General features: G+C 43.8%; 1 protein-coding gene across 4 annotated transcripts in view; it reads right to left on the reverse strand.

Annotated features, from left to right (window-relative positions):
* USP32 (ubiquitin specific peptidase 32) overlaps positions 1 to 25146 on the reverse strand; it is a 141510-nt gene that overhangs the window by 111578 nt on the left and 4786 nt on the right. Inside the window, exon 2 of one of the 4 annotated variants that reach the window (XM_061604690.1) lies at positions 21183 to 21301. The exons of the other annotated variants lie outside the window; for them this stretch is intronic. Coding sequence (XP_061460674.1) covers positions 21183 to 21213 — 31 coding nt within the window. The 5' untranslated portion in view covers positions 21214 to 21301. The remainder of the gene's footprint in view (positions 1 to 21182; positions 21302 to 25146) is intronic. 4 annotated transcript variants of the gene reach the window in all.

A 25146-nucleotide genomic window follows, 5' to 3' on the forward strand; every position in this document is an offset into this window, starting at 1 on the left:
AATGGACTAGGACAGCGTACATGCCCCCCATAACCTCCCTATTTTCTTCTATCAACCATGAGAGATTAGGTCAAGGGCCAGTAAAGCCAATGACCTCCCAGTGAGCTTTTAGGGGCACAATTATTTGAATGGAGCCCCCCCATCTATATAGACCCAACATTGCCCCCTCCATATTGGCACATTCACTTTTTTTATATACGTTGCCAACTTCAGCTAGTAAGCTCCAATTCCATCACAATTCAATGGTGATGCAGTGTAGGATGGATGGGCAGGCCTCACAACATTATGGTGCCTCACGGATTCAATACTCCTCAGATCAGAATGAGCCAGCCGAGTGTGTGGTTTATGGTTTATCATGCACCGGCATGTAAGAATGGACCTCTAATTCTTGTAGGCTTGGCTAAACTTATGCTTGGTGTAATCCAGCCTTCTGGATGTCAACTCCTATCACCCCACTGAGCATATGCGGCCAATGGTCAGAAATTATGGGAGATGTCATCCAACAACATCTACAGGGCATCAGCCTGGGGAAGGCTGGTGTGATCTATCCACTTTGTATTCAATCATGCCTAACTTTAGTCACACCTGCAACAATAGAGCCCCATTCTTAACATGCGTTTGCAAGTGAACCCCCTCTACAAGAAAAAGGATTTCACTGAAATGTTGCAAAGAAAGTCCTCGTGGTTCAAGGAATCCGGCAATGGCACAGACTGGTGGATTCTCCTTCACTGGAAGGGTTTAAAGCAGAGGCTAAATGGCCATTTATAAGGGATGTCTGCAGCTGCCAATTTCCTGCGCTGGCAAGGGGTCAGACTAGACAATATTTGAGGTCCCTTCCAATTCTATGGTCCCATGACTAATTTGCTACAAGATGTAGTGATGACTTCTAATCTAAGATGGCTGTTAAAATAATTCCTAGAGGACGTCTCTCTGAACAGCTGTTAGCAACAGAACTTCCATGTGCCAAGGCAGTAATACTTGCCTGACAACCAGATGCTGGAGACACAACAGAGAAAGGCTGTTGCTTTCGTGCCCTTTTCGGCACCTTCCCAGAGATGTTTGGGATAAGACACCAGCTCCTGCTTAAGCTGGACTGTTCTGTTCATTTCAAGATTTTTAATATCATTTTAGTGCATCTTGACATTTTGATGAACAGCTTTGGGAACTTCTGCATTAGATCCAAATCTAATAAATAACTGGCTCGCCACAGTCAGAAAGAGAAAAGCTGGGCGAGATGGATCTTTGGCCAGATCCATCCAGGCAAACACAGGGAGCTTCTCTCCCCTCTGAGATTCTTGGAAGGGGCATTAACCAAAAAGGGAATCAGTCGGGGGGGGGGATCACAATGGGCTGAGTAAGAGGCTCACTGGATAGAGAAGCAAAGCAGAGAATAGGGCTAAACAAGTTGAACAGTAAGTGTACAGAATTTAATGAAGACCAAACATAGGGATGGCTGATGGACACTGGGCCCATTTCCATAATCATTTTCATCGGGAGCCAAACTAAAAAGGAAGCAGAATCCATCAGCTGGAAAAGTTACCTGTCTGGCCACTGCCCAACCTGCTTTAATTTAGCTTTTGAAGACAGAATACTAAGAGCAAGTTCCCACCTCCCCCTTCCAACTTATTTTGGACCAGCAGGTCCTTTTTAACCAGAGGGATTAACTTTTTCTTCATCCGAAATTCCTCAACAAATTAGAAGCTGAATCCTGCTATCCAAAGAGTAACAGCTTTGCAGGTTTGGAACCAACCTTGCGGGGCATAAATTAATCTGTGGTGACTGAATTATCTCCTATGTAATCAACAGCTCAGCATTTTTCCCTGCAGGAATCTCTCTCCTACTTATACGTGGAAACTGCTACCTTATACAGGATCCTATTGGATGGCTGATGGCTGAGCTTGTCAAGACCCAAACTGATTTACTGAGAATTTCTTCCGCCAACACCTCAGGAATATACAAGGTATAAAATGTAACATATTTTAGGGGAAGGGAGGTGGGAGAAGACAATACCAAAATAGGTAAAACCACTGCCAAAAAAACATTAAGATACATAGAAGGATCTTGACTTTGACCTTTGACAGAGATATATTTATATTGTGCTGTAAATTTCTAAGAAATGCTCATGGTTAACATCAGATAATACAGTCTGATTAAGCACCAAAGGTCACATCAGAAACACATGATGCAGGTGATGGTGGGGATCGAGCTGCAAGGAAGTTGTATCATCTGCATATAACTTTAAAGACTAAGTGCCAAGTAATAGCAATTGCTTGGCAACATAATCTTTTAACTGTTTGACCTGTACAAAAAGATCAACTCAATCAAGCAATGATACAGCTTTACAATAACGCAAGTGTAGAACAGGGTCCTCTTGATTTGTAAACTTGTTGACTTCCAACCTTACCTTGCTCCTCTAAATAAGGCTCAGTTCAGACATTACACCAACCAAAGGCTGGCACAATCAATGGCTTGCAAGCCCCTCTTCAAATCATGACTTTCAATCCTGGTTCCAGCTGATTGCAAACCATGGTTTGTCAAATGGACATCACACCAAGTCAGAGTCAAGTTTCCTGGACTCCGTAAGCAGAATACGATATGTATTTAATAAATAAATCGTTTGGCATGATATCTAAATCTTAATAAAAGTCATAATAAAATAAAATTTAAAAATAACTTACTGATATTTATTTAGTTAGTTAGTTGCATTTCTAAACCGCCCTATAGCTAGCAGCTCCCAAAGAAGAGAACCAAAGCAACACAGCCTCAACTGCTAGTAAAAGTTGAAAGCTGGCACTGACCATGCTTCTCTATGGACACAGAGTGGTGGCGGCCTTGACATACTTGTGGTAGGACACGCTGTGTATTTTATATTGGGAGGTGAAGGGGGAAAGCCAGTTCAGTTTAAACTGGAAGTGCTAATAATGGAGGAACTTCAGCTTAATGGTAGAACACATGCTGTGTATGCAAAAGATCACAATGCATTTGCACATTAATGCTAAGCCATAGTTTGTTTCAGCCACGGTTGGTTCATTCCATAGGATTAAGAACCAATATGAATATTTAATGCCATGGACATGCCATCTCCCAGCTTCAACACAAAAGCACAGACAAGCTGTGGACCACCTGAATGAAGCTTGCAGACCACAGACTGGGAACCCTTGGCTTAATGTTTTGCCTAAACCTGGGCTCATAGTTTACCTCCCCCACACAAAGCACTAGCTGTAACCACATGTTGAGAGAAAACATTCATTCATTGTTACTTATGAAATAGAAATTTTTGCACTCCACATCACTGGCAGAAGATAAATTAGGATCTTTTAAGAAATATATTATATATATATATATATTATATACATTTGAATTCTCCAAAAGTAAACAATCAAACCACAACTAAATATGGAGTGCAACATACACAAACATCAAAACCAATAAGGAAAATGAAATTAGGATCTGTAAAACTATGGGTGACTTAAAGTGGAACAACAAGGGTTTTCCACTCCCAATTGTGTAACAGTAGCAACAACTAAGTAGCCTCTACCCACTCCCAACTAGGGTGCCATAATAGAAAAGGTCTGGATGAAAACCAAAGTGTGGGGGGGTTCACCTATGTGCAAGGACTATAGACTCAGTTTTGGTCCTCAAAACATGTTCTCGGGTTCAGTATGTGCTCAGAGTCACCCAGATTCTGAATTCTAAATGTAGGCCTGCTCTCTCACATCATTTTGTATGTGGCTCTGCTTGGAAGACTTTGGGGTTCTAATAAAAAGAATGGGTGACAATTATGGAAGAAAGTGTTCTCTGAAGGGAGAAAGTTCAAAAAGTGATGTAATGCCTGAAATCAAGCAAATGCAGCCATTTCACTCCAAATACAGGGTGGGCTGCTTTAAATCTCTATACTACCAGAAACATGGAGCAATTCCTTAGGGTTGGAATGCTTAAGGAATGTGATCTTTGCAAATTCTAAGATGAACTGAGCCGCACCTTGGATGAATATGCAGATTGGAACTTTGCTATCCACCTGTTTCCACATTCCTCTGAATGTTGCCGTTCGAAGCATCAAACTTATATAGGCATTTCACATGTATTTTGAGAAGACTTTTTTAAAAAAATTAGAGATTTAATGAGAAAATGGAACAGAATTATAGATAAAAGCACACTAGGCTGACACAGACAAGGAACAAGATAGATTCTCGCCCACCCTTATCTTATGTAATAACGGAGTGGTATTCTCAGTGGCAGAGCATTCCCAGACTATTTCACGACAGAAGAGACCTCTCTCTACAGCAGCCTTTCCCAACCAGTGTGCCTCCAGATGTTGTTGGACCACAACTCCCATCAGCCTCAGCCAGCATTGCCAATGGTCAGGAAAGATGGGAGTTGTGGTCCAACAACATCTGGAGGCACACTGGTTGGGAAAGGCTGGTCTACAGCTCACTTGGCAGAATCATTCATCCAGCTCTGGTCAGTGGAGAAAACATTTTCTCTGTCTGCTTTCCAACCCCTCCCAGGTTTCGTATGCTCACCTTACCATCCTAGTGTCATCTAAGATGTTGCAACACTGAAAGAGAATTCCTCTTATATAACGTCAGGCTGCTTTGCCCTGGCGCAAAGGACAAAAGTGTTAATGACTATTGCAATTCCTGGAGGGAGGGAAAGTTTCTGGGTTCACGGGCAGGGTGAGGAAACCCTGAAGAACTCCCAGCCAAGACCATGAAAAGCAATTCCGTGAATGAAGACTAATTCCACCTGCTCAACAGCAACAAGCCTCGATTACAACAGAGTTGATCCGAAAGGATAACCCCCCCAAGATTGCACAATTGCTTTGCGATTTTTTAAGCCCCACTTCCGTAGCTGTGTTTCCCATTCAGGAGATTTCTCCGAACGTATTCAACTGCTGCAACAAAAGGGGGGGAAAGACAGCAACCACCAAGTAGCAATTAACAAAACACACACACGTTTTGTTCACAAGCTTACAGAGGAGTCAATTACATGTACTGTCATTTGCATTGTTTACGGGTTCTCCGCCTCAATTTGGAATGCATAAAAATTTGTGAAGGGGGGGAGTTCAGGCATGTTCTTGGAAAACTTGTTGTGAAGCTTTTTCAGGCAAATAAGGAATGCAGCAACAAGAGAAATGTCAAGTCTATCTTCCAAACCAGTTATTTTAACAGCATGCAACTTGCACTCAAATCTCAAATCTCCATGTACTAGCCTACAGAGAGGATGACATTAACTGCATCCTCTTGTCTTTTCTTGAGTGGGAATAGTGGGAAGCAAATGGAAGGCCAGAGTGGAAACAGGAAGGTCACACCGCAACAGCCTACAGCTCAGAAGCCCCATTTGCTAGACTGGGGGTGAGGGACCTCTCTCAGACAGCAGGGAGGGCGAGCATTCCCTCAGGGGCAACCGTCCGGGGTCCACAAGCCAATGATGGGTGGGGCCAGAATAGGCAGAGTAATGATGTGATGTGACCAAGCTTTGTGCAGTCGGCTGCATTCCAGCCAGGCAAAGTCAGAGGTTTCTATGTGCTCACCCACTCCTCTACTACCTGCAACCCGGACAAGTAAGAGGCACTATCACGGTTCAGGAACACATTTCAACCAGGCAAAAGCACTCAAGGGTATGGAGCAGGATTGGCAAGGGGCTATGGCTGAAGGAGAGCTTTGAGGGCTACATACAGAGCCTTGGAGGGCCACATTCAGCCCCCAGGCCTACCACCGCGTTGGAGTGGCACAACAGCATGTCTGGTGTGTACCCTCACCTTCTTGATTTTGAAGACAAGTCACATGCCAGGGAACACGCTCCACTGACTCCCTTCGGCAATCCTTACCCAACCTCCACACTCCTTTGCCAAGAGAACCTCAAGAGCAGCAGGGAGTGTAACTAGATTTGGAGAGTGCACCGGATTTGGGGCCGACTTGGTGTGCCCTCCAAGCATCCATGAGCCCATGAGAGTTTCCCTGTGCTTGGGGAAAGCCATGGGAAGAAGGAACATACCCCCCTTTGCTTTCTCAAAGCTTTAGAAAGTGCCCCAGCCCTCTACAACCTCCATTACTGTGGCCTCTGCTTTCGTCCCTCTGTCATTCCTTAACCAGGCAGTTGAGCCACGTCTCCCGACCCGTGAGAAATGCCTGTCCTAGGCAAACAGAAGATGACCTAAAACAGTTAGTGTTTTGAGTGCTCAAAAGACTTCTCATCTCAGCAATCCTCGCAGTCATACTGTCAAGTAGATCAGCTTAACTGTCCCTCATGTTGACAAAAAAACAAACCACAGAAAGTTGAGACCATGGGAGTCACTTTGACACACTCAGTCTGCTGATAAAATAAGCATGTAGATGCACCCTGGATATATAAGCCTAGAGAGTTACTCAATAGCTGCCTCAGAATTGTGAAACTCTTCTCCTACAAAGCCCACGGTCGAATTCTTTCTAAAAGAGCTTTATTGGAGGATTAGACAAATTCACAGAGGATAAGCACCTCGTTTGCACCTCGTTTTGTTGTTAAAATTGCTGGCAACTGAAGCCCTCAGGAAGAGGATGACAGAAACAGAAATAAACATTTGAGACCCCGTAACAAGGTGTTCCAGGGAGTCAGGTGGTGACTGTCCAGAAAATGCAGTTAGTTCAAAGCACAATGCTGCCAGGCTGCTGACTGGGGATTGGGATTGCATATTGGCAAGGCTTTGGTTCCAGGTCAGTTTCCGAGGACAATTCAAAATGCTGGTCATTGCTCATAAAGCCCTGCACCGTTTAGGACTGTGGTACCTGCAGGATTTGCCTGCCTTCAACAGCAGCATGCCTGTGTGCTACAATCATCCTCAGAGGACCTCCTCAAGGAAGCCTGCTTGGTGCTTACTCCAAAATGGACTTTGTCGGGCGCCAGAAATATGTTTTCCCAAATCTTTTAATGACTTTACCCACAAGCAAATTGGTTTTATGATGCTTTTATATGCCCTTTTTATTTGTTTATCGGCTGTCTGGGGTTTTAAAAGTTATTCTTCCATACTGTCACCATGAGGGGAAAAAAATGGATAAGACAGACAAGGTCTGTTCCAAGGATCAGGGTTGCCCAAAGTCTTGGCATCTTGCTTGATCCACCCAAGAACTTCCTGTAATAAGCTGGAAACATCTCAACCTAAAACAGTTGCAAAAACCATTCTTGCATTTCTATAGCATGTGAACAGCTGTTTGCCTGGTCACCTTAGGTGCATCCAAAGATCTTAAGGCAATCACACCAGGAAGGCTTTACAGAAGTCGGTTCCCTCTTGTTTAGGATGACTACAATGGGTGGTATGGGCGGGCAGGCTATTAAACGTTTTTAGGAACCTTTGCCAAGATATCCACAGGGATATATCATTAATCTGTGACGGCAGAGGGGAAATACTGGCCAGCTGCTGTTCCCCCCTGTGTGTGCACCCAGCAGCCCAAAGACTCAGAAGAATAAATTTGCAGAGAGTGCCCAAGATACTCCTCCTCTCAGCTCGCTTCCCCTTCAAACCCCCTCAAGTGAATGAAGCACAAGGAAGCCGCCTAGCACAGCTCATCTCCTCAAAAAAAGGAAGAACAAAGAGAACATTCTTTTGACAGGACAGCAGGCTAATGATGAGGAAGGAACGGAGGCAAGCAAAAGAGGTGGCAAGCATGAAGCAGGATGTGAACACTGCACATAAGATGAAAAGAAAAGCTAAACTGATGGGGGGGGTTTAAAGTCATGCCCTGGAGCAATAAGGAGTGTCAAATACTGTATATACAATGGGGGACACATAACTTTGGCTGCATACATACCATACATTTAAAGCACATCCTCCCCACTAAAAATGCATGGAACTGTAGTCTAAAGGTACTGGAAACTATAGCTCTGTTAAGGGTTCCTAGGATTCCTGGGGGAAAGCCATGCACTTTAAAAATATGGTGTGTATGTAGCCTTAATGGCACCACATTGCAAAGAAACACTGCCAGGGCTGGAATTTAGCTGTGGTAGGCCAGCCTCAAATCTAGGCCTCTGGAAAAGCTTTCAGGGGAGCCAATTCATGCTGTATGGGTTTTAGTAAGCTATGTTAAAACACATCTTTGTCAGGGCTTTCTCAGTGACTGTCCTGCCCGAAGTCGAGAGAGCCAGACTCAGACACAGGTGTGATTTTTTCTCTTTTTATTAAAGTTACAGTTACATCAAAAGCAGTGCACCTCATTAACCTAACAATGCTTTCTAGGAACTTTTCCCTGACTAAGCATGACTCCACAGCACTACGACGTTGACTCAGCAAGGAACCCCTCCCCTGCATCTCCTTGGCTTGGCTTTCGTGCAAAGCCGTTAGCTCCTCCTCAACGTCTGCTGAATCCCCTGGTTCTGCCTCTGGCGTGCATGGGGCCACAGAGGCTGGATCTCAGCTTCCCCCTCCGAGAGTGGTGGGCGGTCAGCTTGCTCGACCGTGGGAACCTGTGGGGTGCCCGGCTGGGAAACGTCAGGTGAAATAGGCGGCGCCTCTGTCACAGGTGCAGGCGAGGAGGGTGTGTCTAACAGAATAGTCTCCAAAGGGGCAGTCTCTGACAGTTCTGGTTGCACTTCAGCAGGGGGGCCAGGATCAGGGGGAGTCGAGGTGTCCATGACTGGGATTTGTGTGCTCTGTGTACTATCCCATCTGCTTATCTCCTCCCCCAGCTCATCCTCACAGTCCTCAGTGTCAGAGTCTGATGCCACGAAACCTCCTCTCCCAACCTGGGTCACAACAAGCACCTTGGCTTTGGAACTCTTTGCTCCAAGAGGATCGCTTGGCCCCTTCTTTGAAGGCCTTCAGACACAAGATCAGCGCACTACTATTTCAGCATGCATTTGACCTAAATAATAGGTTAAAAGGCTTCTCTCCTCTTATGCCTTAGGCTGGCAATTGCTATGCTACTTCTGTCAATCTTGGCTGTTTTAGTGACATACTCTTTATTGTTTTATTGCACTACCTATGATTGTTAGCTGCCTTCAGGGTTCCATCTGTGAGCAGAAAAGTGCAACAGAAATAAGAGAATATTAAGCAAGCTTTTCAAGAATTGATCTGCAGCTGTTTCAGCAAGTTCCTGTTTTATTGCTGCCGCTGGATGAATGTGTGTGTCAATGGCTCCCCCCCCCGCCTTTCCCAGTGTTGTATTTGTTTGCCTTTTTAAAACATGCCATTAACCAACTCGAGATAAGGGAGAAACAGGATCGACAATGTTATTTAGATTTGATGTTCTGGACTGTCTGCATTTTTTTAAAAAAATGATCTGATGCATTGTTTTAGTGTTTTATTTTTACTGCTTTATGATGAAACTGCCTTAGGGTTCAATGCTTCGAACAACTATTATTTAACACATTTAAATGGAAATGGGCTGCCTTCAAGTCAATCCTGACTTATGACGACCCTATGAATGGTAAGTTGAAATTAAGTCATGATTTAATGAAAATGTTGGGCTCTGGTGGGCCCAACATATCCTAGACTGTGCTCCAAAAATGTCAACAACTTGCTGGGATTCTTAAGAAAAAAGGGGGAAAGGGAAAAAATGACACCTCCCATTAACAAGAATAATCCAACAAAAAAGTTAATCTGTAAAACTTAATTTAAGCATACACATTAACGTAAGCCACCCATATGTCCAACAAATATATTGATTCATTGATTTATCCTGCCCTTCCTCCCGGCAGGAGCCCAGGGCGGCAAACGAAAGCACTAAAAACTTTAAAACTTCATAAAAACAAACTTTAAAACACATTAAATCAAAACATCTTTAAAAACGTTTCTTAAAAAAAGCGTGCAAAACATCATCTAGGATTAAAACCATTTTAAAAAAGAAGGTTTAAGAACATATTAAAAAGCAAAATATAGTCTACAATCTCATTTGGATGCCTAAGATATACATTCAAATGTGGAAAGGGCAGTAAGATCGTCAGACCACTAATTAAGAATGTAAGAGCAGCTTGCTGGATCAGGCCAACGGCTCATCTAGCCCAGCATCCTGTTCTCACAGCGGCCAACCAGATGCCTGTGGGAAGCCCACAAGCGGGGCGTGAGGGTAACAGCACTCTCCCCTCCTGTGGTTTTCAGCAACTGGTATTCAGAAGCATACTGCCTCCCACCATGGAGGCACAGCATAGCCATCAGGGCTAGTAGTCATTAGCCAAATAATAGATGGCGCGTATTCATCCTTCCAGTCTTGAAGTATGAGCCTCTTTGCAGCTATGCACTTACAGGATCCACTTTTGTTGTCCATCTGTTAGTCTCCACAACAAAGGAATATACAGTTGAGGAATGTGTGAACATCCATAAATATCAAGCTTATTTCCAAAACAAAGGAATATGGACAACAATTTCTGACCAAAAGGGAATCAACATAGGACAAGCCAACATTGTGTGCCTCAACAAAGCAATACCCACATTACATTGCCAGCATCTATTCAAACTACCGTATATTCCGGCGTATAAGACGACTGGGCGTATAAGACGACCCCCAACTTTTCCAGTTAAAATATAGAGTTTGGGATATACTCGGCGTATAAGACTACCCCTGTCGTTTTATACATAAATGTGTGCAACTCAACTAAGGGAAAAATGCAGAAACAGAAAGTATTTCCCCCCTAAGCATAGAAGATAGGGTTTTATTTTTCCAAAGATACAGATCAAGCAACTATTATATGTAAACGGACAAAGAAAGAGGGGAGAGATCAACAAAGAAACATAGCTATGCCGATGCCTTGCTTGCAAGGTAAATCCTGAGGTCAAGAGAGATGCGCAAGGCAATCCTAAACAAATTTATTAGAGAGTATCCCCACACACTGAACTTAATGGGACTTACTTCTGAGTAAACATGCATAAGATTGCACTGTCAAGGGCCTGCCTAATTCTCCCATTACAATCAAAAGGACATAAAAGTGGATTGTGCCCATATTTTAAGATTATGGGTGCAATCTGAGAATAATTTACCCCCGTTTCTTAGTAGGAAAGGACGGGCGGGGGGAGGCTGCTGTCCTTCAGGCGTGCATAAAGGAGTAGTCCGGTACTATGCATCCGAGGTAGGTCCCAGTAAATTCAGGGAGGTTTTCTCCTAGGTAAATGTCCTTAGGATTGCAGCTCTGCAAGGCTTCTCCTCCTTTTGCACAGTTGTCTTCCCGTTGGCAAAACTGAGATTGTAAGGTCCACGAGGCAAGGAACATTGTATATAGTTACTGATGTTGTTTCTTTATTTCTTCTCTCTGTTTCTTCTGTTTATTTTCTTACCGTAACTCTGTAAAGGGCATCCCCGTATTCTGATCGCTCTCTATAAAATAGTTACTCCTAGTAACAATCACCAAGAGTTGATTTAAAGGTTAAGGGCAGTTCCTAATAGTGACCAGGATCACCTGGACCCGCTCAAGCCCAGCCTGAAGCAGCGTTATTCTACCTTTAGGTTTTTGAGTCTTTTTCCCTCTGCTCCTTCCATCTGCTTTCCTGGTCACACCCTTGCAAGACTCGTGTTCTGCTTTCATGGAAACCAATGGCTTGCCCTATTACGTCTGGGCAGATAGAACTTATCTCTCCCGAGGAGATAGAAATGGCTGTTGTTCCTTTTTGTTGTCTGGAAGAGAATAGGCGCACTATTCAACACCACACACAAAGTCTCTGTCCTCTTAATAAAACAGTTACATATTTTCCTTAGAAATCCTGGGCCTTTTTTGCTTTGGTGAGCAGAACACAATTGAAGCACAGCTCGTGAGTCTGAAGGGAGAGGGTGCGTGGGGCGCCTGTTGCACGATAAGGAATCAAACGGCTTTCTCCCGCACTCTCTGTTGTGTGACCCGAGTTCTGCGCCCTTCTGGACTGATCTCTTGGTGGAAGCGACAGAGACAGCACCGTCCGGAGGCAATCAACTCCCTTTCATACGGTCGCCGCATACGGCGGGGATGCAGCCGCGGCCGTTTTTGAGCTCCCCCCACCATATGCGGCGACCGCAGATTCTCCAGTCCGGCTCAGAAGTTTCAGCACCCACCCTATAAGACGACACCCAGCGTATAAGACGACCCCCAACTTTTGAGAAGATTTTCCTGGGTTAAAAAGTCATCTTATACGCCGGAATATACGGTAGTCTATTTCCTATAAAGAAGCTGTGGAGGCCAAAACCTTTTGGGATTCTGAAGAAGAAAGAACTCCCTGTACCTAGGAAGGTTAAAACCCAAATGGCTCTACAGAATGATGTCAACACTGCGATGTCATTCAAAGTTATCCTGCTGATGCAGCTTTTAGCAATACGTTTACAAGATGGCTTGTTCCATTCCCATCTCCTGAGATCAGCCAAGAGCAGACTCTTAATGGGACCACACCTGGCAAAGTCTGCAACACATGAGCATTTACAGGGAGACTAAGATCCTTGGAAAACCCTCCACAGCAATGACTACACAAGAAAAGCAGCTGTAGAAGGTGGATTCCCACTCTACTAGAGGGCCCTCGCTAGCCTGGAGGAGTGTTTCTTATTATTTTCCTCTTGCAAAGCAGCTGCCTAGGAAAGGGAAGGAAAGAGTTACTTGCTGACAAATTGCACCTTGGGGAGCAGCAATCTACCAGGCAGAAACCTCAGCCTCTCCTCTCACAAGATCACAGAGTGGAGAGTGTCTTGAGCGTGGTGGGATCTTACACTGAGATGCTGTTGTAGATTTATTTTTTAAAAAATACAGACTTTTTAAAAGCTTTGTTTTTTATTTTGATTGCACTGGATATCTTTTAAAGAAAAATTAACCTGCTTAAAGTGAAACCTAAAATTTAGATACTAATATATTAAAGTTTGCACTGATCTCTCTTAAAAAGGAATCAGGACCATCTCGCACTCACACACAGCTTTTCTATATAAGACAGAATGATGAAGAAATACTTCTCAGGTTATGCATTATAAATGGCAGAATGCTGTGTAACCTATTTATCAATCTGGGCCTTCCTATTGGATCAAGGGACCAGCCCATCACAGGAACACAGGAAGCTCCAAATCAGACTGCTGGACCACCTAGCTCAGTATTGTCTACACTGACTGGCAGTGGCTCTCAAGGGGTTCAGACAGGGGTCTCCCCCAGCCCTACCTGCAGATACTGGGGACTGAACCTAGGACTTCTGCATGCAAAGAGGATGCTCTACCAATGAACTATGGTCGTTCCTCCAAGGAGGCACTAGAATCCAGTAGATGCTCCCCTGTATATGTTACCAGAGTGAGCCACAGCAACTAAAAAGATGACCTTGTACTCTTATTTTACGCCTTCTCACCTATCTAATCTCTGCAATGCATTCAATTCTCAAAAAAATTGTTAATAAATAATTATACTAGACAGACATCAAGGACATTTACTTTCTATTTCATGCACAGTTTTCCCCCTGAAGAGTGCTCTAGGGCACACGTCTAGTTCATTCAGAGCACTAGCCAGGTCAGAGGACCTCACTGCTCCCCTCACATAAGCGGACAGTGCACAGTAAAACATACTCAACAGGCGGCTTCCAGGGAAGACCAACACTGGTGGCTAAGCATCTCTCTCACTGAAGAATTCCTGATAAAATTCCAAAAAGATGCCAGGGCTCCCTGGAATAGAGTTTTTTTTTTTTTTTAAATCACTACCCAAGATCAATCGACATCACTGATTCATTTGCGTTGTGCACTGCACATGTACACATTCCTTCCCACCCAAACAATTTTTAAACAGATGAGGCATTGTTGGTCCTCTACTATACAGGGACGCTTGCTGTCACGAGGACATGCATAAGCTATAACAGGTCGCTCCCGCTTAGCCCACTGAGGCGATACTCCAGGAGCATTCTTGGCCAGGCTCTACAGCGCAGCGTGACAGCCAGAGAGCAAATGACGGATAGAGCAAGCAATGAAGGAATCCAAGTCCACCCAGCCACCCCACACACACATTGCTCCAGCTTTTGCCCTTCTAACTCCCCACTATGACCACTGAGGTGACTTTTTAAGGCAACATCAGGCTCACCCTCCAGACCTTCCTATTGGGCCCCCCAGGACTCCTCAGCCACAACCCTCACAAGCCCTACTTTGCAACCTCCTCAAGTGTCTTCGCCTGGCTAGAATGCTAGATTTCTGCATTGAGCAGGGGGTTGGACTCGATGGCCTTATAGGCCCCTTCCAACTCTACTGCTCTATGTTTCTATTGATGCGTCCTTGAACTCTGATGACGACTCTTGCTCCCCTGGACAGAGGGCACAGAGAGGTGTGCGAGTGTGTACAGAGACTAGCCTACTGTACAAGAGTAAAAAAATTACATTAGTTGCTCCACCCACTTTTGCCTCTGGGCCCTCCCACCACTGGCATGTGGCCTTCAGAAGGTTGCCCAAAAAAAACCGTGGCCCTCAGGCTGAAAACAAGCCTGTTCTAAGACAAGCAAGCAAGCAATGGATATCAAGACCGCAGAGGCGGCTAGAGAGTCTGAATTTCTTGTTAAAGGTTGTCACAGTTGAATCCAAATCAAAACTGATATGGCAAGGATACAGTAATAATTCTGCTTACAGAAAATGCCCTACCCAGTTTCTGATTGGATTTATAGGGAGGCTTTTAAGCAGGGTTTTTTGTTTTTTTTTAAACCACTGAAACTCCAAAATATTTTAAGTTCTGTTTTTCAGCTTCCCCTTTCTGGGAGAAACTAAAGTTATTTCAGTAGGTTACATACATACCAAGCATGCAGAAAAGCATGGACTAGAAATCCAACCGCCCAATATACTTAAGCACACTACAAGGGAGTTAAGACCCAGTGATGCTGTCTAAGGGTGTTGAGAATCAGGTCCACAGCACACCATAATAACACTGACCAAATTATGCTTTGACCAAATCTTTTATTTATTTATTTATTTATATATATGTGCGTGTGTGTGTGCGCGTGCGTGTGTATATATATATATATATATATATACACACACACACGCACACGCACAGAGAGAGAGAGAGAGAGAGAGTTTTGAAAGCAACAAACAGCACTCAAGCTTGCTCTGGATCCCTATAAGGATTCCGTTAATCACCTAAAATATATATAAACGTAATTGTGATTAACCAAACAGATTTTTATAGTATTAACAAAACGTTTCAGCTTCCGCCTTCATCAGCTGCCAACATACAAATGCTGTTACCAAGGTGGCAGTTAGAGAGCTTTGAGGATGGAATGCTCAGAGGGGCTTCATTTGCAGAAGCTAAGTAATGTTTGTACTGTCCTCCAGGTTCAGGCCATGTGTTGTCAATGTGTCCAGAGAGTACATCCAAAAGTTCTCCCAATAAATATTTGAAGGGCTAGCTTCCTTATGACAAGAGAGACAGAAATAAAAAATTAAGGCTAGAGAAAGGAAGTTGCAGGCTTACAGCCAGAAATCTGCCAAGGGCAAATAATGACTCTTTCTGGGTAAAATGAGCCTGCAAGACCTCACCACTCCAAGTGTCGTAAGGAGAGATGTGCCAATAACATTTTCTGTATTGGCTTGGCAAGGCTGCCTTAAGGGACAGGATTCACCAACAAGGGAGAAGATGACATTCAAAACACAATTTACTTCCGACTGGACCACATCACAATTTACAGGAACCTCTGTGGGTAATTCCTTTCACTTCCTCCGTCATCTTCATTTTATTTTTAGGATCGCCTTGACTGCAAACTCCTCTCTCGTCAAGGATTACAAACAGGAACATTACTCGACTGCCAGCAAACTGAGTCTCTTCCGCCAGTCACCGACCAAGGACAAATGTCCAAAAAAGACCAGTAACTGGCCATGGTATCCGTAGCAACAGATAATTATTCAATGCAGTTGTTAAAAACCTGGTTCCCAGAATGTGCCGCAGCAATGTGAGATGACAGACTGTATTATTTAGCAATTAAATAAGCAATACAGAAGACACCAAAGCAGTAACATACCTCAAGCATCTCTTTTGAAAGGCAAAGATGAGCATATTACATGCAAATCCACTCAAAAAAATTGCAAGGAAGATATTTATGTATGAAACTACCTCCACCTACTATTGGCATTTGATATTAAGAACACACCAAGCTGCTGTACACTGAACCAGACTATTGGTCCATCTAGCTCTGTATTGCCTGTGCTGACTATGAGCCTTTTATTCTAGCTTCTCAAGCTTCAAGGGGAAAAAAGAATTGATGATGCAAGTTGGGAGTCTGTCAACATCAGGAAGATCGCAGGTTGCCCACAGGGCTGTGGAGTCAGAGTCGTGGAGAAGGAAGCAATTTTGGGTGGAGTCGGAGTTGGTAGAAATGTACTGACTCCGACTTCAAAATAAATTTTGATTGACAATTTTTTTTAAATATAAACTCAAAATGTCAAAGAAGCTTCCCATGAAGTCAGCTGTAGTTGAGCATTTCACCATAACTCAAGATGGAAAACATTTTGTGTGTCAGTGTATGACACAGGACCCAGATGAAGACAAATGCTGTGATGCCAAGATCAGCGCATATTCAGGCAGCGATAAAAATGCTCCTATGAGAGCTTCCAATTTAAAAAGACATTCACAGCCCTTTCTAGGGCTGTGGAGTCGGAAGCAATTTTGGGTGGAGTCGGAGTCGGACAGTAGAAAAATAGAGGAGTCGGAGTCGGTTTGGCTTCCGACTCCATAGCCCTGTTTGCCCAACCCTCGTAGTAAGAAGCATTGATTCAGCTTAGAGGTTAACTGTACGGGCTAACATGTTTATATCCATAGGGATCCCATTGGATCCCATTGGGATCAACTTCTGGAGGACCCCAGGTCGTCCAACTCCTGTAGTAAGAACAACTGATTCAGTTTAGAGATTAACTGTAGGGGCTAACACATTTATATCCAGATTATTTACTCTTAACCTAGTTATTAATAGAAACTTATTATGTATAGTTTTATTTTTAAAAATCCAATTTAAATAAAAAAACAGTTTTTAAAAGATTAATTATCCACCCTGCCAATACAATAAATTTCCCTCCAGAAAATGTAAGAATTCAAACTAAAATATTGTAATGTTATGAGAGCAGGGATGAAAAAGCTGAAAAATCATCATTAGGAAATAAAATCAAGAAACCTATACAGTACATGAACTTCCAGGACCCAGAGAATCTCCTAACATTAAGGTGACTAGAATTATTTTAGTCCACCAGTTAACTTGCTAGAAAACAACAGCACTCAAAGTTGAGCAAGTCAGATCTTTCTTAAAAATTTCTTGTAGAACCCACATTATAAGCCCCCTCTGATACAGTCGTTTTCACCCAAAGAGTTTGTTTCATTAAATAAAATTGTGGGGGAGCCTTAAAGTATCTTTTAAGCACTGCAAATACCACACAGACATCCAGCCATTTAGATAACGATTACATTAAGATAAAAGAACCACTTTCAAGGAGGACAACTTGCTTCAGCAATTAGCACCCAGTAAAAAAAAATCACTCCGGATTCTAAGAAAGGCAGCAAACCTACATATCCTGAGATGTTTAACATTTTTGTGAATGTGGCAGGGGTTTTACATGCATGCACACAAACAATTTTGTATGTATAATGGAAGTGATCACAGAGAACATGCCTTGGCCCCAGAGTTAATCTTTAACATCTCAAGTTAAAAGGATCAGGTAGCAGGGGTTGGGGAAATGCCCTTCTCTCCCTGAGACCATGGCGAGCTGCTGCCAGCCAGAGCTAAGTCGATTGACCATTAGTCTGACCTGAGAGAGGGGGAGGGTGTTCCAATGCTCCTTGGGTATATTAAAGGATGAATTATTTCAAGCAGTTTATATCAGCCTTATAAAAAATACACAGGATGCAGTTGCCAGCACAGCTTCCAAGGGAGCAGCACAGTCAGTATATGTCTCTTTCCAGCAATGAAGGGATCACTGGAAGACAAAAGAGGCATCAGAGGCACGTCCATCCCTCCTCACACAGATCTGACTTGCACAGTGCTACGGGCAACTGCCCAAACTGGTTATCGCCACAACCAGGGCAATTTACAACTTGGGTGATTGCCCATCCCAATGGCAAGAACAAGGCCATTGCACTTGCTCTTTATTCCAAGGTCTATCCCCCCCTTTCATTTTCAGCCATCATATCCCTTGAGCAATCATGAGCAGATTATACAGAGAATTCTGCATAGGTACGCATTACAAATAAGCAACAATTGAGTCAGCATGAGCAAATTGTGCTTTATCAGAAACAACCAAGGCTGGGACCAGAACCTCAAGGTCAAAGGGTTGGTTCCAAACCAAATGAGCTATCTGGAAGGACACCACAGAGAGCAACCGTATGCAATGCAACATCGGTCCCTGAAGCCTCCAGGCTTGCTTAGTCAAATACTAGGAGCCTGTCAACACATCAGTCAACAACAAAGTACCTCCAGCTTGCTAGATTTCAGGGTCCACCTTCAGACCACTGACCTCAATGACTGCGAGTTAAGAGGTCTAGATTTGGTTACAGCTACCCACAAATCCAGCCTGGCCCCAACAGCTTCTTCTCATTACCTCTCCTGTGTAATGCCATGTGCCAAGCAGATGATTCCTCATCCTGCCCCACGGTGAGAAACAGAAGATCCACATTCATCTGGAACGAATGGCAAGCGGGCTTTGCTAACTATGGTTTAGCACTACAAGAACAAGTTCGCATGCTCTCTCACACGCACACTCGCCAAAAGTTCCTCTGACCTTCCCACAGAGCCAGGTGCAGGACTTCAGAAGCTTTTATTTTCAGTTTTATTAACCAGTGCTCTCATTTTTCCCCAAGTGGGATTGTTGTTTAAATCTACCAATGGTCACTTTCAAAACAAGCCAGGTTTAAACCGTAGTTTATGAAGCTGGCTTGTTTAAAGTAAGCCATAGTTTTTGTTAACAGCGATCCCCAGTTCAGACAGAAGTGAACACGATGGTTAACTAAAAGCAGAAGCTTCCAAACTCCTGCTTCTGGCTGTACAGGAGGGGGAGAAAGGAACATGCGAGCCCAAGAGGTTTGACTTGTTGCCATGGCACTAATGCCATGGTTTAGTGTTATGTCTGAATACCATCAATATAGTGAAGCTACTTAGCACTAAGCATGGGGGGGGGGAACCTTTCGAAACATGAATATGGTTTAGGTACACAGGCTTTAATTGTTCAAATATTTATAAGACAAGGCTATTTCCATTACCAAACTCAATGACAAACATGACATTTCTACCTGAACTTACAAGATCTTAATAGGGTGGTTTATAACAGATGCTACTGGAGGTCGCTGATTCACAGGGTCACCATACGTCGTAATCGACTTGAAGGCATATAACAGTTCAGCTAATTCAATTTCAGAGCCAAAAAACATCTATCATGACTCTCCTCCCAACATGGAAACCCAGTCTGTGTGAGCTGAGACCACAGACTCACAATCCCAGAACCTATCCTGGACTGCAACTCCCTAGGCTGAAAGAAGAAAATGATAGAGCCTAATTACTCATCACCTCAGTGTGCTGCAGTACTCCCTTTATTGATGGATTGGAGGCATTGAAGGCTTGCTACTAGATTTCCAGATATGTCCATGTACTAGCTTGTCCCATTTCTCATTGACCTCATGAAGAGTCCTGGAGTACCTGAAAGCTTGCACACTATTTTGGGTCATTTTGATGGGGCTAATGAAAGTATTGCCCTGATTGTTAGGGTCATTTCTTAATTCTCCCCAGCCTTAAATTGTCAGATCATTCTCGTAAACTCCTGCTCTCACCCTTAGTCCCAGTTCTGATGTGGTCATTTAACATACGTTACCAATCTGCCATTTTCCTATGCAGAGATCCAAGTTCTCCCACATCCTGCCTGGTACTCCCAGAGATGCAGTCATGCTACAGTAGCTGCCTGTCCTGGTTCTCAGAAGCAGCTAGAACCCCTTACACAACAGGCCTTTTATAAAAGAGAGGGCATGCAACACTTATACAACTGCATTTTTGTTTCCTGGCTGGAACGAAGACAGGACCATCCCAGCTGCTACTTACATATTTAAAAGGGGAAGCTAGTATATCACGGTGGTAGGAAGGGGCAAGCATTTGGTACAGACCAGTTCACATATATTTAGGCTTTCCCGCAAACCTTATGAGCCTCTGGCTCCAGCAGCCACTCTAGGCAGCCACAACTGGAGAGCCTCCTTCCAATCTTTGCTTTGTCTCACACTTTTGGCAAAGAGCTGCCAGTGTCTCAATACTGCTTGCCACCAGAGAGAACATGGGTGACATCCCTAATATCCTCTGTTTTTGTGGCAAGAAATTATGAGACACTAGTTCGCTCTCTTTGCCAAGGGTGTAAGACAAGGTAAGGATTGCAAGAGGGCTCTCCAGGTGAAGGCACCTGTAGTGGCCATTATAGCCGAGAGCCACTACAAGTGTAGGGAGACTTCAATACACATGGTCTCTAACATTATTAAAGGAAAACACACTGGAATCAATGGGTCTTCTACAAATGTTTGAAGTCCTACACTGAAAGGGCCTTCCATAGTTCTATAGAAAGGGAGTTCCACAACTGAGAAAAGTGTGGGACTGACGAATATGGTATTAATACCTAAATGAATAACATTTGAATGCTGTCTATCAATTGCCATGTTTCAGAGAAAGAACAGCCCATTCTATATATACACATGGAAAAAACCAGAACTACCACTCACAATTTAAGGATATTAAGATATGCTCTGAAATGCATCAAGCACCAAATTTTACACACACAAGCAAGTAGACATGCCCCTCCCTATCCTGCTTCCCTGAGAAAAGGTACCAGAAAAATTAAAACTAGCATATTAGTTTATTTTTTGCGATGCATTCCAAACAATTCTTACCAGCCACTTCACTACTGTGAATGTTATATACCAGGAGGATGAGGATTCTGAGGGTGTTAAAGTACAGAACAGGAATTAAATTTGACTGCCTCTCTCAGGGGCTGAATAAAAACCATAGGGGGTTCCCCTAACTACAAAATAGTCACATTTGGTTAGATGCATGTTTCACATGGTTAGAGCTATGGTAACTGTTTGGCACTTGCAAGTCAATATACCAACAAATGGTAACATCAGGTTAGGAAGCAAACCATTCCTTGGTCAGCTGTGGTAAAGATTACCCCACGGGCAACCAGCCAAAACTGTGGTAAGCTGGAAGCAAACTGATTGTTCCCCACGAAACACACAAACACCAAATCTGGTTACATGCCACACATTACTAACATGGACACATATGGATAAAAATGTTTCTTGAGTACCAACCTTCTTGAGAATATTTCCTAGGCAGGAGCATATCCTGTATTCAAATTTGGCATTCTTTGGTAGTTCTTTAGCTTCTAATTTGGTTATTTATCCTTCAGCATCTTTCAACCACTGGGTATCTGTAAATAAGGTGGGAAATTCCGAAACTCTTATCTTAAAAATCTGACTCTGACATCTAGAGCTAGGATGCAAAAAACTACCATGTTTTCTTCCAAACAGCCAAGGCAACTTTGTACATGCCTTTCTCCAACAGAAGGTCACCATACCACATCTGCAATGAGGGGAGTTTCAACAGCAGTTTAATATGGAGGTAGATGCCAAGTGTTTAGCTAAAAAAAAATAACACACGCCAGAGCTGGCACCAGGTGTGACTGGGCCCTTGGGAGCCAGCCTGCTCCAAGCCCCCCCCTACAGACCATGCAGGACCACTCCACCTACCTCTTCTCTCTTTCTGCAAATGACCTCCATGCTGGGCGCACAGGTCGCTGCCATCAACCAAGATCACCATCAACCATGCCACCATCTTTGTTGATAGCACACATGCATGCTAAGCTGCATGCGAACACATGCCTGCCATCAACCAAGATGGCAGTAGGGGCATCAGCCCCTTAGAGTAGCCTCTGCTGCCATCTTGGTTGATGGCAGCTGCGCGCACAGCGTGCAGGGCATTCTCAGAAAGGGAGGAGAGGTAGGTGGAGCAGGTGGGCGCTGTGGGTCTGCACAGTCCGTAGGGGGGGGCTGGGAGCTCCGTCTCGTCAACCCTGCCGAGGATCGCGGAAGGGGAGCACAACCACCACACCCTAAGGAGGTGCCCTCGGCCAGGACCCGACCTGGCCACCCTTTGATACCGGCCTTGACACAAGCCTTCAAGTCACTCTTTAGATCCAGGATAAGGATTTTAAATATTCCTCTAGCTCTATACAGGGCCTGCAACATAAAAGTGGGAAGCTGAATCCCAGGAATTTTAAAATGCTACCTAGCCATGTACCTTCCAGCGCAACAAGCAAAAAACATGTCTCTGCTCTGAGAAGCTTACAATCTAAATTTCAACCAATGGGAGAGAAAAGGATAACGTAAATTTAGTGCAAGCAAATGCATACTTTTTCAACTGTATATCAGTGCACATTCTTGTACCATTATCTCTAGGCATCCACAAATCCACTCACCAGCTTGCCAGGAGCAATGCACCGAGTCCTCTGGTGAGTGAGACATTGAGCACCCCAGATGTCTCATTTCCAGTGCAGTTTCCAAGCAGGTAGGACACAAGTCCTTCCAACTGGCACCAGAGACATTCCAGCTGTTTTCTTCATCTTCATGAAACCCCATACAACTGAGAGATGACAGTGTCCCACTCCCAAGCAATTAGGTCCCACCACGCTCAACATCAGAGGCCCTGCCCCAGTTTGCTTCCTCCCCAACTGAAGTACACCAGGGGGTTACGAGGAGCAGGGCTTTTCCAGTAGTGGTGCCAACCTTATGGAATGCCCTCCCCAGGAAAGCCTGGCCCCACCACTGATGAAGACTTTGAGGAGGGCTTTGGAGGTGGCCAACTGGCCCTTAGTATAAGGCACCTTCCTATATTCCTGAGTCCGACCATTGGATCATCTAGCTCCAATATATTGTCTACACCCGCTGGCAGCAGCTCTCCAAGATTTTCAGGCAGAGGTCCCTCTCAGCCATATCTAGAGATGCTGGGGATTGGACCTTAGACCTTCTGCATGCTTCAGTTACTGCTGTTGTAATGGGGTTTTGCCTACTATTTGCTTTTGTATCATTTCTTGTTTAGTGGTTTTGGAGAGTTTTCCCCATCCTGAGCTATCACAATTTTTATTTTCATTGACGAGAAAGCAAAATACACATTCAAAAAATAAAAACAAAACAAAATACAACATCTGTAGCCTAAAAGCAAAGACACCGGGTTTTCTTAAAGCTGGCCTGCTCAGTTGAGAATCCTCAACCACTGCAGGCAACCACGCAGGAGATGATTTACAAGCCTGCTCTAACAAACCAGAAAAGTTTGAATTTTGATCAACAAGAGTTATTCTGAAGTTTGGACACTGAAGGTAACCCTCTGCATAGAAGTGTATACATTTCCCCAAGTATACACAACAAAGCTTATTTTGGTACAGCGTATACTCGCCGCCGTCTGCTCCTGCCTACAGCGTCGACACAGAGCTGAGTGCAGCAAAGCAGACTACTGTTTTGTTCATGGCACTGTTTTTACACACACACACACACACACACACACACACACACACACACACACAGAATGATTCACCAGCTAAGTCATGTTCTTTAGGCAGCCCTGTACCTGTAAAACAAACAAACAGACTTCCTCAAGAAAAGACAACTCTTGGAAATGGAAGGTTAGAGAGGGTGGCTTTGGTTGCAGACACTGCCTAGCTCACTAAATGAATGTAAAATGACGAAGTCTTGAGATCTGACTACGGGTGTGAATGGATGTCATGATGAACAATGGTTTATTGCACCCTTCTCCAACTCTACTCTCACTGAGCTTAGTACAAAATATTGGGAGGACACCAAGTTGGGGAAGACTGCCTTATCGTAACAGGGACTAGCCTCCTCCTGAGGCTCCCACCCTTCTGCCCCTCCTCTGGCACCACCACTAGAAATCTTTTGTTTCCAATTTCCGTTAACTACCTTTTAGTGCAACATTCCCTACCTGTGCCCTCCAGATGTTTTAGCCCACAATTCCCATTATCCCCTGACGTTGGCCATGCTGGCTAGAATTTATGGGAGCTGTAGTCCAACATCATCTGGAGGGCAACAGGTTGGAGAAGGCCAGTTTAATGTTTTGTCTGAACCCTAAGTAATGGTTATCTTAACAATGGTTTGTTCAGATATGCCAGCCTCCTAAACCATGGTTTGAAATTGGCTTGTTACAAACAAACCATAGTTAAAGATAACCACAATTTGATGGATTTGAACATGGCAAGCTTACATAAATAAAAAAACAGAAGCAAATACTTATGCAGCTACCCTCACAGCCATGCTGGAGGAGGAGGAAATCCACAAGCCCAGGAATGGAGGCTAGGTTTGTTCCCATCATGGTTTATCATGACGCCAGAATGCAGTGACCAAGCTATTTTTATAGAATGCCAATTGGAGCAGTGAAAAGACACAAGTTCAGCTTTGCAAATCAACTGAGAGAACTTACTGGCCCACAAGATGTGCCCATCCACTTGCCCACAAACTATCAGGGTCATTTGAGAGCCTAAATGGAAAGCACACTGCCAACTTTTGTACCTTTTCCCTTCCTGGTTGCCTAGAAGCTGTTTTTACTCGCCCCAGGAAAATAGCTGTTTATATGGCCAAATTATTATTTTTCCCTCTTCTTCCCCTCCCTGCAAATAACCACCACCTGACTTGCACAGTTTTGTCCTCAAACCCTAAATAGTTTCAACTTTTTGGAGACTTTGTTCTCCTTTCCAAATGATCAAAAGACAAACTTTGCAGTAAAAACACAACAGAATTTCAACATGCAAAACCATCAGCTGAAGTTCAACCCCATCCTTCCAGTGACAACTTCCTACTACGAAGTATTGCTCAAATTGACAAGTCGTATTTTCTGTTTGGGAACCTCTGAAGAAATTACAGCTACCGTTACTTAAAAAGCCACTCACCACACCAAAAATGTGAGTACATTTCAAGTAAAAATAGCATGCATGTATAATCTATGCTTCAGATTATTTTAAGAAAACTTGAAAACTGAAAAAACAGGGATCAACCAATCCTATATTAAGCCCTGGCCTTGACCTCTTAGGGCCCTATTAAATATTTGCCACCAAACAGTCATGACTTCCTGACAAATTATCTGTGTGAACGCATATTTTACATTTTTAGATATACTGCCCACCTTTAAAAAGTGTAACGTAAGAAGTGGCTTTCCAAATATACCATGTGCTCCATTTTAAAGTTATTCATTTCCATATACGCATATTCA

This window comes from Rhineura floridana, chromosome 21, assembly GCF_030035675.1.
Source record: "Rhineura floridana isolate rRhiFlo1 chromosome 21, rRhiFlo1.hap2, whole genome shotgun sequence".
Lineage (NCBI taxonomy): Eukaryota > Metazoa > Chordata > Lepidosauria > Squamata > Rhineuridae > Rhineura > Rhineura floridana.